This window comes from Piliocolobus tephrosceles, chromosome 1 (genome assembly GCF_002776525.5).
Source record: "Piliocolobus tephrosceles isolate RC106 chromosome 1, ASM277652v3, whole genome shotgun sequence".
In the NCBI taxonomy this organism is placed as follows: domain Eukaryota; kingdom Metazoa; phylum Chordata; class Mammalia; order Primates; family Cercopithecidae; genus Piliocolobus; species Piliocolobus tephrosceles.
The window spans coordinates 190244480-190261811 of record NC_045434.1 but is presented as its reverse complement, the minus strand read 5'-3'; the positions used below and the strand labels follow the sequence as shown (position 1 = coordinate 190261811).

The 17332-nt window shown below is 46.3% G+C and overlaps 1 protein-coding gene across 1 annotated transcript; it reads left to right on the top strand.

Moving 5' to 3' along the window:
• Positions 1 to 461: 461 nt before the first annotated feature.
• Positions 462 to 15674, top strand: ZBTB8B (zinc finger and BTB domain containing 8B). Its single transcript, XM_026457208.1, has 3 exons — positions 462 to 1452; positions 10784 to 10962; positions 15357 to 15674. The coding sequence occupies exons 1-3, from the start codon at positions 462 to 464 to the stop codon at positions 15672 to 15674; spliced, it is 1488 nt and encodes a 495-aa protein (XP_026312993.1).
• Positions 15675 to 17332: the final 1658 nt, after the last annotated feature.

Here is a 17332-nt window from a genome sequence, read left to right as displayed (position 1 = left end):
TGGAATTACAGGCGTGAGCCACCGCACCCGGCCTTGTTTACAATTTTTAAAATAAATATTATTGGCCTGGCGCAGTGGCTTACGCCTGTAATCCCAGCGCTTTGGGAGGCCGAAGCAGGAGGATCAGGAGATCAAGAGATGGAGACCATCCTGGCTAACACGGTGAGACTCCGTCTCTACTAAATATACAAAAAAATTAGCCGGGCGTGGTGGCGGGCGCCTGTAGTCCCAGCTACTCAGGAGACGGAGACAGGAGAATGGCGTGAACGCGGGAGGTGGAGCTTGCAGTGAGCCGAGATCGTACCACTGCACTCCAGCCTGGGCAACAGAGCGAGACTACGTCTCAAAAAAAAAAAAAAAAAAAAAATCGTATTTGTAGTGGTTGAGATTTGTGAATTAACTTAAGAAAAATCTTGACAGAGATACAGGTTTACTCTGGAGCAGCAGCAGCTGGCGGAGCAATGGAGATGCAATCCTATTATGCCAAGCTTTTGGGGGAGCTGAATGAACAGAGAAAGAGGGACTTTTTCTGTGACTGCAGCATCATTGTGGAAGGGCGGATCTTCAAGGCCCACAGGAACATTTTGTTTGCTAACAGCGGCTACTTCCGAGCCCTGCTCATTCACTATATCCAGGACAGCGGGCGGCATAGCACTGCCTCCTTGGACATTGTCACCTCTGATGCCTTCTCCATTATCTTAGATTTCCTCTATTCTGGGAAGTTGGATTTGTGTGGGGAGAATGTGATTGAAGTGATGTCGGCTGCCAGCTACCTGCAGATGAATGATGTGGTGAACTTCTGCAAGACATACATTAGGTCATCCCTCGACATTTGCCGAAAGATGGAGAAGGAGGCTGCTGTAGCTGCAGCAGTGGCGGCAGCAGCGGCGGCGGCTGCAGCGGCGGCGGCAGCGGCGGCTCATCAGGTTGACAGTGGAAGCCCCAGTTCAGGCCGGGAGGGTACCTCCTGTGGTACCAAGAGCTTGGTCTCCTCTCCAGCGGCCGGAGAAAAGAACGTGGACTGCCTGAGAGAGTCCCCTTGCGGTGACTGCGGAGACTGCCACCCCTTGGAACTGGTGGTGAAAGACAGCCTTGTCGGTGGCTCGGCTGACAGCGACCTCTCTACTCCACCCAAACGGATAGAGCCCAAGGTGGAATTTGATGCTGACGAAGTGGAGGTGGACGTTGGTGAACAGCTGCAGCAGTATGCTGCCCCGCTGAACCTGGCCCACGTGGAGGAGGCCTTGCCCAGCGGCCAGACTGTTGACTTGGCTTACAGCAACTACCACGTGAAGCAGTTCCTGGAGGCGCTCTTGCGCAACAGTGCTGCCCCGAGCAAGGATGATGTGGACCATCACTTTTCTCGGAGTTTGGAGGGAAGACCAGAAGGTGCAGGAGTAGCCATGAGTTCCATGATGGATGTCCAGGCTGACTGGTATGGAGAGGACTCAGGTGAGTTCCCTTAGCATTCATTCATCAGCCCTGTCAGTCATTTAGTACACACTGTCTGTGCCTTGTGTTCTCCCATCATCATGATCATTATCACCATCATCATTGTCACTACCAGCATCATCAGTACCATCATCACTAGTACCATAATCATCAGTATCATCATCACTAGTATCATCATCATCATCATTACCATCATCACCAGTACTATCATCACCAGTACCATCATCATCAGTACCATCGTCATCACTACAATCATCACCAGTATCACCATCTCATTACGATCGTCATCGGTCACCATTACTGCCACCACCACTGCCAATATGCATTAATTGAGCACCTGCTGTATGCAGGGCATTGTTTCTTCGTGCATGTTTGTGTTTTACCTCTACAACTAGAGTGTAAGCATGTTGGGGGCAGTTTGGAGACATGGGAGGAACCCACTCTCTTCCACTGACCGGCAGTGGGACTTTGGTTAAATCACTGCATCTCTTTGAGTCTGTTTTGTCATCTGTAAAATGGGGATAATCATCCCTGCCCTGCCTCTCTCACAGGTAACGGTTGTGGGGATCAAATAAGAGAGTTTTCAGAACTTTTTCTCATGTATCATCTTAGATTTCCTCTATTCTGGGAGGTTGGTTTTGTGTGGGGAGAATGTGATTGAAGTGATGTCCAGAGATATATGCTCCAGAGATTTATACTTCTCTGTGTCAGCCAAGGTGCTTGGCTTAGAATAGGCACCCAGCCTGGTGTGTTTGATGATGCCATCTACTTGAGACTATTTGACTGATTGATTGATTGATTGATTGAGACAGGGTCTTGCTCTGACACCCAGACTGGAGTGCAGCGGTGCAATCTCAGCTCACTGCAATCTCTGCCTCCCAGGTTCAAGCGATTCTCATGCCTCAGCCTCCCGAGTAGCTAGGATTACCGTAGGCACATACCACCATGCCTAGTATTTTCAGTAGAGACAGGGTTTCACCATGTTGGTCAGGCTGGTCTCAAACTCCTGACCTCAAGTGATCTTCCCACCTTGGCCTCCCAAAGTGCTGGGATTACGGGCGTGAGCCACTGTGCCCGGCCGACTTGAGACTATTTTAGTGCCAGTGTTTGACTTCATGTGAGCTATTTTTTTACATCCTTTGGTAGGCGTTTGCGTTTTAAGAGAACCTGGTTGTTTCTTTGAACAGTTCTAAGAGTTGAGATAATATGGTTAACTCTTCTTAACAGGTGAGGTAATTGTGTTGCAAGGCGTCTTGTAGGAGACAAAAATAAACTTGGCTGCCACCTTACTGACGAAATGTGGCTTCCAGAACCTCAAGCCAAGGCTGGGCGCAGCTGCACGCACCTGTAATCCCAGTTACTTGGGAGGCTGAGGCAGGAGAATAGCTGTAGTGAGCCAAGATCATGCCACCACGCTCCAGCCTGGGTGACAGAGCGAGACTCCCTGCCAAAAAAAAAAAAAAAGAAAGAAAGAAAAGAAAAAAAACAGAACCTCAAGCCAAGAAATTCATGAATTGAAGTCTGGCAGTGAAATATTGAGTAGTGAAGGTCTTTTCCTTTTTTTAGCTTCTAATTCTCTGGTTGAAGTGAAAGTCTTTTAAATAAAGGGAGATCAGCTATTTTTATTCATTACTAAATGGCTGTCTTGAGACTTTTTCTTCCTTTGGAGACAGGGTCTCGCTGTGTTGCCCAGACTAGAGTGCAGTGGCACAATCACAGCTCACCGCAGCCTTGACCTCCCGAGCTTGAGTGATCCTCCCACGTCAGCATCCCAAGTAGCTGGGGCTACAGGCATACACCACCACACCCAGCTAATTTTTTGTATATTTGATTTATAACAGAGACGAGGTCTCCCTATGTTGCTCAGGTTGGTCTCAAATTCCTGGGCTCAAGTGATCCTCCCACCTCAGCCTCCCAAAGTGCTGGGATTACAGGTGTGAGCCATTGTGCCTGGCCTGTCTTGCAAATTTTTAATTTCTGGGGATTTTTTGTTTTGTTTTGTTTTGTTTTGTTTTTGAGGCAGAGTCTCACTCTGTTGCCCAGGCTGGAGTGCAGTGGTGCAATCTCAACTCACTGCAACCTCTGCCACCTGTGTTCAAGCGAGTCTCCTGCCTCAGCCTCCCGAGTAGCTGGGATTACAGGCATGTGTCACCATGCCCGACTAATTTTTGTAGTTTCAGTAGAGATGAGGTTTCACCATGTTAGCCAGGCTGGTCTTGAACTACTGACCTCAGGTGATCCCGCTGCCTCAGCCTCTCAAAGTGCTAAGATTACAGGGGTGAGCCACTGTGCCTGGCCTCAAATTTCATTTTTTAAAAGCAAGAGCACTCAGTATGTCTGATTAAAACTAGACTTGAAAAACTTGAAAATGGCCAGGTGCAGTGGCTAACACCTACAATCCCAGCATTTTGAGAGGCCAAGGTGGGAGGATCGCTTGAGCCCAGGAGTTCAAGACCAGCCTGGGCAAGATGGCAAAACCCCATCTCTACAAAAACAAAAAAAATTGAAAAATTAGCCAGGCGTCATTGCATGTACCCATAGTCCCAGCTGCTTGGGAGGCTGAGGTGGGAGGGAGGATCACCTGCGCCTGGGAGGTCAAGGCTGCGGTGAGCTGTGATCATGCCACTGCACTCCAGCCTCCACAGAGTGAGACCTTGTCTCAAAAAAAAAAAAAAAAAAAAAAAAAAACTTGAAAATGCTGTTTCTGGTTCTCAGAGACACTGGCTTCACCAGCATTGGGAAGATCGTGGCCGCTTCCATGAACACACCATGGGAACTTGTTGAAATTCTCATTGTTGTGTGTATGATGGTATTTCACACACTGATCACCCTTTCATATTCACGAGACTCTCATGATGCCCCATGTGTTTGACAGAGGAAATATGGAGAAACTGCAACCCAGAAGGGTTTAGTGAGTTTCGTAAGAATGCAGTAGTAAGTGGCCCAGCTAAAACCAAAAACCTGGAGTGGCTTCATTTTCATTCATTAAACAAACAGTGAAAGCAACACAAATAGATAGAGGATTTTAGTGCAATGATTTTTTCTTTGAACCCCTCTGCATGTAAGCACAAGAAGTATTATGAAATAGGCATTTGGCTCTGTGCCACTTATAATATATTCAGATCCTGTCCTTATTGGTCTGGAAAGTCAGGCTTCTTACTACAAGGTGCTGTGGCAATGCAGCTGCCCTGGCCCCTGGCCATGCCTGTTGTCGACCATGTTTTTATTTCATTCCTATGGCTCCAGGGTATAGTTTTTCCAAGTGCTAAGGCACAGAGTAGGATTGATTTGTTTGGTTATTCATTTATTTGTTCAAATATTTGAGTACCTTTTGTGTGAAGACATAAAGATAAGTCAGACGTGGATGCAGCCCTCAAAGAACTGATGGTGTCGTATAGGAGATAAGACACAAATGTGGGCCAGGCACAGTCGCTCATGCCTGTAATCACAGCACTTTGGGAGGCTGAGACAGGTGGATCACTTGAGGTCAGGAGTTCGAGACCAGCCTGGCTAACATGATGAAACCCCATCTCTACTAAAAATACAAAAAAAATTAGCCAGGCATGGTGGTGAGTGCCTGTGATCTCAGCTACTTGGGAGGCTGAGGCAGGAAAATTGCTTGAACCCAGGAGGCAGAGGTTGCAGTGAGCCGAGATCATACCACCGCACTACAGCCTGGGCAACAGAGCAAGACTGACCCACAAAAAAAAATAAAATAAAAGACACAAATGTAAATAACATCACATGCTAGAAAGGTACTAGGGTTGAAAGACACTCAGGTATGAGTTCACAGTAGTCCAGAAGGAGAACTGGCTTCCTACTGGGAGATCAGGGAGGCATCCTGGAAGTGCCATCTGAAGATAAGAAGAGGGGACAGGGAAAAATTGATTGGAGTCAGATCATGGAAAACCTTAAATACAAAGAGGGGAGGTTATATCTGTAGGCACGGGATTTTCCTTTTTTCTTTTTTTTTTTTAACAGTCTTACTCTGTTGCTCAGGCTGGAGTGCAGTGGTGCCATCTCAGCTGACTGCAACCTCTGCCTCCCAGGTTCAAGCAATTTTCCTGCCTCAGCCTCCCAAGTAGCTGGGATGACAGGTGTGCATCACCATGCCCAGCTAATTTTTGTATTTTTCGTAGAGACAGGGTTTCACTATGTTGGTCAGGCTGGTCTCAAACTCGTGACCTTAAGTGATCCACCCGCCTCAGCCTCCCAAAGTGCTGGGATTATAGGTGTGAACTGCTGTGCCTGGCCAGGTTTGTTTTGTTTTGTTTTGCTTTGAGACAGGGTCTCACACTGTCACCCAGGCTGGAGTGCACTAGCACAATCACAGCTCACTGCAGCCTTGACCTCCTGGGCTCAAGTGGTCCTCCTGCCTCAGCCTCTCAAAGTATTAGGATTATAAGCATGAGCCACCACGCCCGTCACAGGGGAGTTTTTGGTAGTTTCTTTTATTTTTTTAATTTTTATGCCCACCTGGATGCTCTGCACAAGCCTCAATCCCTGTAAAATCTGAACTGAACTCCCCTTTCCTCCTGTACCTGCTTTTCCTTCTGTTAATTTCACTCCTCCTCAGTGTGTCTCCTCTTCACCTCCACAACCACTGCCTTAGCTCCTATCATCTCTCATCCAGACTCATGGTCCCCTCCTACTTGGACTTGCTGCCTTTAATATTGACTCTCTTAAGTCTTTTCCCTGAATTGTGCCCAGAGGGATCTTTTAAATTTGGCCATGAAAATTTGACCATGTGACCATGTACCTTCCTTGCTTAAAATTCTAGCTGGCCAGGAGTGGTGGCTCAGGCCTGTAGTCCCAGCTACTCAGGAGACTGAGGCAGAAGAATTGCTCGAACCCAGGAGTTGGAGGTTGCAGTGAGCTGAGATCGCGCCACTGCACTCCAGCCTGGGCGACAGAGCGAGACTCCATCTCAAAAAAAAAAAAAAAAAAATCCAGGCTGCTTACAAGTAAAGTCCAAATTTCTCAGCATGTTAGTTCCATGAGGGGCAGGGACTTTGGTCTATTCTGTTCACTGTTGTATCCCCAGGACCCTAGAACAGAGCCTGACACATAGTGAGTGCTCAGTATAAATTTTCTGAAAGAATGAATGAATGAATGTGACCATCACAATCTAGTTCTTGTTCCTTCCTTGCCCTCATTCCTAACCCCCACTTCATACTTCATAGTCTCATTTACCTCTATGCCTAAGCACGTGTTTTTCCTCTGCCCGAGATACCTTTCTCTGTCTTGAACTCCCGGTGAACTCCTGTTCATCTTTTAAAACCTTGCTCAAAGTTAACCTCTTCTGTGAAATCTTTGCTGAACTCCTAGGGAAAATCATCACTTTTTATTTATATTTCTTCATCACTTTGAACTTTGCATGTGTGCTTCATATGGTATGAATATGTTTACATACCTTTCCTGCTAGACTTAACTTCTTGAGGGAGGAAACAGGTGTCTTACAATGGCCTGGCATGTAATAGGATTCAGGTGAACTCTTGTATTGGGGGAGTGAGATCAGGAAGGGGGAAGAAAGTGTTGAGACAATCCATACTTTTCTGATGGAGAAATAGTTAACAGTTATTTTTCCAAGGACTTATGCTGGGCCTATTTTATTTTACGTTTTTGTAGATAATCAGGAAGAAGTATGTGGTACAAAGCCAAGGTGATGGAGATAAATAACAAGGAAGTTCCACAGTGCCAGAGGAGTGAGCAGGGTGATGAGCTATGAGCTGCTGCTTTGATCCTAGGAAACAGGTTGTTATTCCTGGCCGAGTGCTATGGCTCACACCTGTAATCCCGGCACTTTGGGACACTGAGGCATGGAGGATCCCTTAAGCCTGGGAGTTCAATACCAGCCTGGACAACGTAGTGAGAGTCTGTCTGTCTCTACAAAAAAAAAAAAAAATTGTTAAATTCGCTGCCCGTGGCCGGGCATGGTGGCTCACACCTGTGATCCCAGCACTTTGGGAGGCCAAGGTGGGTGGATCACCTGGGGTCAGGAGTTCGAGACCAGCTTGACCAACATGGTTAAACCTCTGTCTGTACTAAAAATACAAAATTAGCTGGGCATGGTGGTGCATGCCTGTAATCCCAGCTACTTGGGAGGCTGAGACAGGAGATTCACTTGAACCTGGGAGGTGGAGGTTACAGTGAGCCGAGATTATGCCATTGCACTGCAGCCTGCCCAACAAGAGCAAAACTCCATCTCAAAAAAAAAAAAATAGCTGCACGTGGTGGCACATGCCTGTAGTCCCAGCTATTCGGGGAGCTGAGATGGGAGGATCACCTGAGCCTGGGAGGTAGAGGCTACAGTGAGCCATGATCATGTCACTGCACTCCTGCCTGGGTGACAGAGACCCTGTGTCAAAAACAAAAAACAGGCTGGGCACGGTGGCTCATGCCTATAATCCCAGCACTTTGGGGGGGCTGAAGCAGGTGGATCACTTGAGGTCAGGAGTTCAAGACCAGCCTGGCCAACATGGTGAACTCCTGTCTGTACTAAAAATACAAAAATGAGCCAGGCATGGTGGTGCGCACCTGTAATCCCAGCTGCTCTGGAGGCTGAGACAGGAGAATCACTTGAACCCAGGAGGCAGAGGTTGCAGTGAGCCGAGATCGTGCCACTGTACTCCAGCCTAGGTGACAGAACAAGACTCCATCTCAGAAAAAAAAAAAAAAAAAAAGATAATCATTCCTATTTTACTTGTATCTCAGTACCAGCGTGAGCAGTGACAGATTTAATAATTCCACATATGTGAGCAGTGATGAGCTTTTGTGCTGCTACTTTTATCCTGGGAAACAGATTTTGGAGTCACTATAGATTATGCAAAACGTTAGGCATTGTTAGGAGGGGAACTCAATACCAAAGAGAGTTTCCACCCTTACATAAAGGATGTTGGACTCTCACATTCAATTTAGTGTGCCATACTTTTCATAGCACCTCAGGAAAGACAGAACCAGTTAGGTATCCCAAGCCAGCCCCAGAGAAAAGAGTTACTCCAGTGTTGACAGAGACCACAAGAGCCTGGACTGCTTACCTGGTAAAAAATTTCTGAAGAGATGACAATGATGACAAACACAGCTGACATTTGCAAGTGCTTACTATGTGCCACGTGCTATGCTTTATGTGTTACTTTATTTCATTCTTACCACAATCCTGTGAGGTGGGAACTGTTATCATACCTGTTTTACAGATGAGGAAAGTAAGGCACAGAGAAACTAAGTGAGATGTCGGGGGCCACACGGCTGGTCAGTGCTAGAGCCAGGACTTGAACCACGTTTCTGGACTTGGAAAGCTTGAGTCACTAGTGCCTTCATAGGTGATATGATATGACCAAAATCTATAAATCTGGAAGGGCATGGTTAGAAAGAACAAATCTCGGGCCAGGCACAGTGGCTCACGCCTGTAATCCCAGCACTTTGGGAGACTGAGGCAGGTGGATCACCTGAGGTCAGGAGTTGAGACCAGCCTGGCCAACATGGTGAAACCCCGTCTCTACTAAAAATACAAAAATTAACTGGGCGTAGTGGCAGGTGCCTGTAATCCCAGCTACTCCAGAGGCTGAGGCAGGAGAATCACTGGAACCCAGGAGGTGGAGGTTGCAGTGAGCCAAGATCATGTCACTGCACTCCATCCTGGGCGACAGAGTGAGACTCCGTCTCAAAAAATAAAATAAAGAAAGAAAATAAAGAAGAAATCTCAGACTATAGTTGACCCTCTGTGTCCATAAGCTTCTGCATCTGTGGATTCAACCAATCACATATGGAAAATACGGTATTCACAGGATCCGCAGGGGTGACTTTGGGACTTGAGCATCCTTGGATTTTGGTATCCAAGGAGTATTCTGGAACCAATTCCCAGTAGATACCAAGGGATGACTATAGCAGTAAGTGTAACTCACAGAACTTGAGTGGAACAGTTTCTATACACATGAGTGATAATCACATTGTCACCTTAATGGTTATATGAGCAAGGTGAGGGAATAAATTGGAAAAAGATTTAAGTGAATTCCTGGATATTTGATGATTTCACATATGTAGAGTTAATATAAATTCCAAACAATTTAGGATCTGCATCAAAGCAATCCTCTTCTACGTATGCCTGGAAAATATTCTTAGGAACTACTGTCCAAGAAAGCATGAATTCTGGTCTAGAAATCTGATCCATTATAACAGCATTTTGCAAGTTCTGAAGGTAGTGAGATCAGCTCAGAGGGTTGTATTAGTCAGCTCAGGCTGCCACAAGAGAGTGCCTCAGACTGGAAAGCTTAACAGAAATGTATCCTCAAAGTTCCAGAGGCTCAGAGTCCAAGATCAAAGTGTCAGCAGGGGTGGGTTCTGGTGAGGTCTCTTCCTGATTTGCAGATGGCAGCCTTCCCACTGTGTCTTCACATAGCCTTTCCTCTGTGTATGTGCTAGGGGTGGGGGTGAGAGGAATGGCAGGGGGTATGCAGGGAGAAGGAGAGAGATATCAGTTGATCTCTGGTGTCTCTTCCTCATAAGAAAACCAGTCCTATCATAGGGCCCTACCTTATAAACTCATTTAACCTTAATTACCCTCTTAAGGGCTTTTATCTCCAAACACAGACTTCAAGGTATGAATTTTAGGGGTACACAATTCAGTCCATAACAGAGTCTCACCCAGCAGTCTTTTGTTTTGAGATGGAGTCTCGCACTCTTGCCCAGGCTGGAGTGTAGTGGCGCCATCTTGGCTCACTGCAAGCTGCACCTCCCGGGTTCACACCATTCTCCTGCCTCAGCCTCCCGAGTAGCTGGGACTACAGGCGCCCGCCACCAAGCCCAGCTAATTTTTTGTATTTTTAGTAGAGACAGGGTTTCACCATGTTAGCCAGGATGGTCTCGATCTCCTGACCTTGTGATCCGCCTGCCTCGGCCTCCCAAAGTGCTGGGATTATGGGCATGAGCCACTGTGCCTGGCCCCCAGCAGCCTTAAAATGAAATCAAACAGAATAAACACTATCAGGGTAAGTATTGTTTTGGGAAACTTTTCCAGTTATCCACATAAGGCATGTGTGTTTTGAGGTTGTAATGCAAGCTGAGTTTCTAACTGTGAGTCACACAGAAGCGTGGAAGCTGGTGCCTTACAGCATTCCCGACCTTATAAGAAGTACACTTTACCCTGGGGCTGATTGGGAGCCAGACTGAGTTGGAATTGCAGACGATGTCTTGCTGTTGGCTGGGGGCGGAGTTGGTGTCCTCCTCCTTCATCTGGGCTGGTGGAATTCCCCAGCTCTGGATCCCATCCACCAGTGGGTAGCCAGGGTTGGTCACTGCGTACAGCACAGCTAAATGAAAGCATTTGGTTCCCCAGGTGATGTGCTGGTGGTCCCCATCAAGCTCCACAAGTGTCCTTTCTGCCCTTACACTGCCAAGCAGAAGGGCATCCTCAAGCGGCACATCCGTTCACACACAGGCGAGCGGCCCTACCCCTGTGAGACTTGCGGCAAGAGGTTCACTCGACAGGAGCACCTGCGGAGCCACGCCCTGAGTGTAAGTGTTCCAGCTGGCCATGCCCTCGTGTCAAGAGCGATTCATGTTATCATCTAATGGAAGGGTAAAGCCAGCCTGTCTTTCATGTCTCTGTCTACTGGGGTATTTTCAGATAATTGTCAACATATATTTTTACTACTAAATTACAGCTCAGGTGGTGGCACTTACAGAAAGTTAAAACTTTATATGTTAAGAGTTAAGTTTTAACTTCAAGTTAGACTAGTTTTCTCAGGGAAAGAGCCAAGAAAGTTTAGATCCTGATAAGAGGTGATTATTGTTATGTAGAGAACAACAGGGCTCAGACAGGATTGTGAATCTCTTCCTACCAGTGTGATACCAAAGGTAAGCTGCATCCTCAGTTTCCCACCCAGCCCCAGCACCTGGGGGTAAGGGAAGGGTATACTGCCATGTATAGAGCTCCCTGTGGGCAGCAGACAAAGAGGGCTCCAGCCCAAGGAGACCCTCCCCTCTAACGAGCTGCCCCCTAGGATTGTCTCCATGTGAGCTGGTGAGTCCAACCAGCTGAAAACCATTCAGGCCACTTAGAAAGATGTTACATTTATTTATTTATTTATTTATTTATTTATTTATTTATTTATTTATTTATTTATACATTCATTCATTCATTCATTCATACATACATACATACATACATACGTACGTTTAGGTTTGTTACATAGGTAAACCCATGTCACAGGAGTTTGTTGTACAGATTATTTCATCACCCTGGAATCAATTCTCTTTGCTCCTCTCCCACCTCCTACCCTCCAGCCTCCGGTAGACCCCAGGGTCTGCTGTTTCCTTCTTTGTGTTCATTAAGTTCTCATCATTTAGCTCCCACTTAGAAGTGAGAACATGTCGTATTTGGTTTTCTGTTCCTGTGTTAGTTTTCTGAGGATAATAGTCTCCAGCTCTATCCATGTTCCCACAAAACACATGATCTCATTCTTTTTTATGGCTGCAGATGTTGCATTTTATGATCATCTTTTTTTTTGTTTTGTTTTGTTTGAGACAGAGTCTCACTCTGTCGCCCAGGCTGCAGAGATAGATCATGGCTCATGGCAGCCTTGACCTCCCAAGGCACAGGTGATTCTCTCGCCTTAGTCCCCACTTGGGTAGCTGGAACTACATGCACACACCACCACGCCCAGCTAATGTTTGTATTTTTTTTTTTTTTTTTTTTTTGTAGAGACAGGGTTTTTCCAGGTTGCCCAGGCTGGTCTTGAACTCCTGGGCTCAAGCGATCTGCCTGCCTCAGACTCCCAAAGTTCTGGGATTATAGGTATGAGCCACCATGTGCAGTTATGATCATCTTTGAGCAAGACAATCAGTGTTTGGGAAATCTAACATACAAATAGCTTCACCTTCAATGGGCGCTCTTAAGAAGACAAAAACTGGGCCGGGTGCGGTGGCTCATGCCTGTAATCCCGGCACTTTGGGAGGCCGAGGCGGGTGGGTCACAAGGTCAGGAGTTCGAGACCAGCCTGGCCAATATGGTGAAACCCCGTCTCTACTAAAATTACAAAAATTAGCCGGGAGTGGTGGCGGACACCTGTAGTCCCAGCTACTCGGGAGGCTGAGGCAGGAGAATTGCTTGAACTCAGGAGGCGGAGGTTGTAGTGAGCCAAGATCGGGCCACTGCACTCCAGCCTGGGAAACAAAGCAAGACTCCATCTCAAAAAAAAAAAAAAAAAAATACAAAAACCGGCCAGGCATGGTGGCTCACGCCTGTAATCCCAGCACTTTGGGAGGCCGAGGTGGGCAGATCACAAGATCAAGAGATCGAGGCCATCCTGGCCAACATGGTGAAGTCCTGTCTCTATTAAAAATACAAAAATTAGCCGGGCGTGGTGGCGTCTGCCTGCAGTCCCAGCTACTTAGGAGGCTGAGGCAGGAGAACTGCTTGAACCCGGGAGGCGGAGGTTGCAGTGAGCGAAGATCGCGCCACTGCACCCCAGCCTGGTGACAGAGCAAGACTCCGTCTCAAAAAAAGAAAAAGAAAAAAGAATACGAAAGCCCTCAGAATGGGAGAAAATATTTGCAAGGGATATATCTGATAACAGTCTAGTATCCAGAATAAAGAACTTTTATAATGCAACAGTAAAAGGATGAATAATTCAATTAAACCTGGGCAAAGGATTTGAATAGACATTTCTTGGGAAAAGATAGACAAATGGCCAATAAGCACACGAAAAGATGCTCAACATCATTAGTCATAGGGTAAATGCAAATCAAAGCCACCATAAGATGCCACTTCCCACCCACTAGAACTGCGCTAATTGTGGGTGGCTCTCCTCTATCAGCCTCCCCCGTCTCTGCCTCTTGTATCTTGCATCCAGAGCTCTCTAAAAGAGAGGCTGTGATTGGTTCACAGAGCCCCATTGGCTGGAGTTCCTGAAAAGTGTACACATTAAAAAGATAGTTCCTAGGCCCAGTGCAGTGGCTCACACCTGTAATCTCAGCACTTTGGGAGGCTGAGGTGGACGGATTATCTAAGGTCAAGAATTTGAGGTCAGCCTGGCCAACGTGGTGAAACCCCTTATCTACTAAAAATACAAAAAAAAAAAAAAATAGCCAGCCTTGATGGCACACGCCTGTAGTCCCAGCTCCTCAGGAGACTGAGGCAGGAGAATTGCTTGAACCTCGGAGGCGGAGGTTGCAGTGAGCCGAGATCAGGCCACTGCACTCCAGCCGGGGCGACAGAGTAAGATGCCGTCTCAAAAAAGAAAAAAAAAAACAAAAACAAAACATAGTTCCCAAAGCAGCTGCTGGCACATCTGGGGAATATAGCTGTCTACCCTAGCAAATCTGTCTTCCTAATAATTAGACAATCCAAGGTACATAAAAACTATGTCAGGATTGGGGGACAGCATTAGGAGAAATATCTAATGTACATGACGAGTTAATGGGTGCAGCAAACCAACATGGCACATGTATACATATATAACAAACCTGCACATTGTTCACATGTACCCTAGAACTTAAAGTATAATAAAAATAAAAATAAATAAAATATCAATTACCAAAGGTGTCCAATGAGAGGGAAAAAAAAAAGCCATGTCAAAAATCCTAATGAGAGCCAGAGGCAGTGGCACACACCTATATTCCCAACTACTTGGTAGACTGAGGCAGGGGGATCACTCGAGCCCAGGAGTTCAAGTCTAGCCTGAGGAACATAGCAAGACAGCAAGACCCTATCTCTAAAAAAAAAAAAATCCTGGCCAACTATGGTGGCTCACACTTGAAATCTCAACACCTTAGGAGGCCAAGGTGGAAGGATCACTTGAGGCCAGGAGTTCAAGACCAGTCTGGGCAACATAGTGAGACGCCACCTCTACGAGAAATAAAAAATTAGTCAGGCATGGTAGTGCATGGGTGCATATGGTCCCAGCTGCTTGGGAGGCTGGAGGGGGAGGAACGCTTGAGCCCAGGAGTTCAGGGCTTTAGTGAGCTATGATCATGTCACTGCACTCCAGCCTGGGTGACAGAGCAAGACCCTGTCTCAAAAAAAAAAAAAAAAAAATCCCTATCAGTTCAATTTCACTTGAGTGCTCTTTGTATGCCAAGCACTGGGCATATAGTAAGGAATGGGACAGACTCTGTCCCTGCCCTCTTAGAGCTTACACTCTAGTGAATTTTATCAACAATTTGTGAGATGTACAACAAAGGAAGAAGTATGGGTGAGAATCGCTAGCTGGGGGCCCTAACTGGCCTAGAGCATCAGGAGAGACCTCCTTCCAAGGTGTTCATAAGGGGTGAAGGGTTGATGAGGAGAAGGGAATGTCCCACATGTGTCCAATGGCTCTGTGGTAGAAAGAACCTTGGTAAGATGAAGACTCATATGGTTTGGATCTCTGTCCCCACTCAAATCTCATGTTGAAATGTAATCCCTAATGCTGGAAGTGGGGCCTGGTGGGAGGTGGTTGGATCATGGGGGCAGTTTCTCATGGTTTAACGCCATCCTTCCTTGGTGCTGTCATTGTGATAGTGAGTTCTCATGAGATCTGGTTGTTTGAAAATATGTGGTGCCTCCCCCTTCTTTCTCTCTCCTCTGCTCTGGCCATGTGAAGTGCAGACTCCCTCTTTGCCTTCTGCCGTGATTGTAAGTTTCCTGAGGCCTCCCCAGAAGCTGAGCAGATGCCAGCATCATGCTTCCTGTACAGCCTGTGGAACTGTGAGGCAATTAAACCTCTTTCCTTTATAAATTACCCAGTCTTGGATATTTCTTTATAGCAGTGCAAGAACAGACTAATACAAAGACTGTGGCAGAGAATGCAGGTGGAGTGCTGAAAAAGGAATCCGGAGGGTCAGGCAGGGGCCAGATCACATGGGACCTTGTGGAAAAGGCTCATCTCCTTTTCTGTGACATCTGCTGTGTCCGCTTGTGATTACAGGTCCACAGATCCAACCGTCCAATCATCTGCAAGGGCTGCAGGAGAACATTCACGAGTCACCTGTCCCAGGGGCTGCGGCGCTTCGGGCTGTGTGACAGCTGCACCTGCGTTACAGACACACCCGATGATGACGATGATTTGATGCCTATCAACCTAAGCTTGATGGAGGCTTCATCCGAAAGCCAAGAAAAGAGCGACACAGACAATGACTGGCCAATCTATGTGGAGTCGGGTGAGGAAAATGACCCCGCTGGAGATGATTCTGATGACAAACCACAAATTCAGCCCAACTTATCAGACCGAGAGACACTTACGTAGCAATAAATTGGTGGAGAAGAGGTTTTAGAACTTGTTAGTGCTCATTCTGTTGTTGAAAGACACCATTTGTCCAATTTTGTGGAACGCTGAGAGGAACATTTTTTCATTGTTATGTGTGCATTTTTATTAGACTATCTGATAGAGGTTGGATTTTGTGACTCAAAGGACAGAACCTTTTTGTGTGGTGCCATTGGTTTCTGAGGGCTTTGCTGGCCACTCCTTAATTCTGAGTGAATCAATGCAGGCCCTGAGGTCTCCTGTTTTTCTTGCTGTGCATCCAAACTGTGGTTAGGAGAAAGATAAGAAAATCTCCACGCTTGTTTTTATATTGACTCAGTCCTCTGCATTCCTTTGTTATCATCCTCTTTCTCTAAAAACCATTAAGTTTTGGGATCAAGTTTACCTTTGCCAAGCCTTTCCTAATGAATTCCACATTAAATTTTCTGGCAAAGTATTAAAGAGAAACCTTCATTGATATAAAGCAGGCAGGGCAGTCTGGCTACATGATCATAAAAGGTACTCTCTAAATCTAGGACAGCAATTTTAAAGGCTTGGAATACTTACGGGGAGACAAACATGAGAATGATCCGAAAGGCTCATTATGGCATCCTGACTTGCCCAGTTGAATAAAATTTTAAGTTAGCACTGAGAAGGGAGGCTATGACCCCAGGTCTGGATGGTTTCCCTATCTGGTTTGGCATTTGACGATTCTACACCTACCACTTGTTCTGTTATCATAAAACAACTCATTTGGGCAAAACTCAAAATGCTCCCCTGCTTTTTCCAGCAATTTCCAAAAGTTGGAGCTGTGTAACTTGGAAATGTAGCTGCCTCTGGCATTCTTTTACTTAGTTTATGCTGATGCAGGGCAGGCAAGCTCGAATATTGGGGCTTAGTCCAGGGGAGTTCTTGGCTTCACCCAGGAAAGAATTCAAGGGCGAGCCAGTGGTGTTAGACAGCAGCTTGTATTGAAGCAGCAGTGTGCAGCAGCAGCAAAGTGGCCGCTCCTTGTGGACTAAGGCTACCCCATAGGCAGTGTGCCCAGAGTAGCATCTCAGAGACAAGTTGGCACTCATATTTATACCCACTTTTAATTACATGCAAATTAAGGGGCAGATTATGCAGCAATATTTAGGAAAATGGTGGTAACTTCCAAGCCGCTGGGTGATTGCCATGATAAGGGGCAGTGACTTCCAGGTGTTGCCATGGCAATGGTAATTGACATGGCACAGTGATGAGCGTTTCTTACGGAAAGCTGCTTCCCACACCACCCTCCCACCACCGCCTTGTTTTAGCTAGTCCTCAGTTTGGTCCGTGTCTGAGTCTGGCCTTTGGAGTTGAGTCCTGCCTTCTACCTCATTGCCTAGAACTTTAATTGGAAGGAAAGTATAAGCCCATAACGCCAAGTTACGTTTCTAAAATGTTCATCTTTTAAAAGATCCTCATGAAGGAAAGGCAAGGTTAGTAGAAGAACAGGTTTTTAAAAGCAGTCTACCTTTCACCCACTTTTCAGCCACACAATTATTGTAACAAAAGAGGCCGAACTCTTTAAAGGGCTAAAGGGCAGGCAGTATTAGGAATTCGGAATGTAATTGAAGGCATTTTCCATAATTTTGTCTTATGTTAAAATATCCAAAATGGATTTTAAAAGAAATCTT

Excerpts from the sequence above, each read along its gene's own strand:
- ZBTB8B (XM_026457208.1), top strand. The coding sequence starts at position 462 with ATGGAGATGCAATCCTATTATGCCAAGCTTTTGGGGGAGCTGAATGAA. Across the intron at positions 1,453-10,783 it reads CTGGTATGGAGAGGACTCAG|GTGATGTGCTGGTGGTCCCC; the intron begins GTGAGTTCCCTT and ends TTGGTTCCCCAG. Across the intron at positions 10,963-15,356 it reads TGCGGAGCCACGCCCTGAGT|GTCCACAGATCCAACCGTCC; the intron begins GTAAGTGTTCCA and ends TTGTGATTACAG.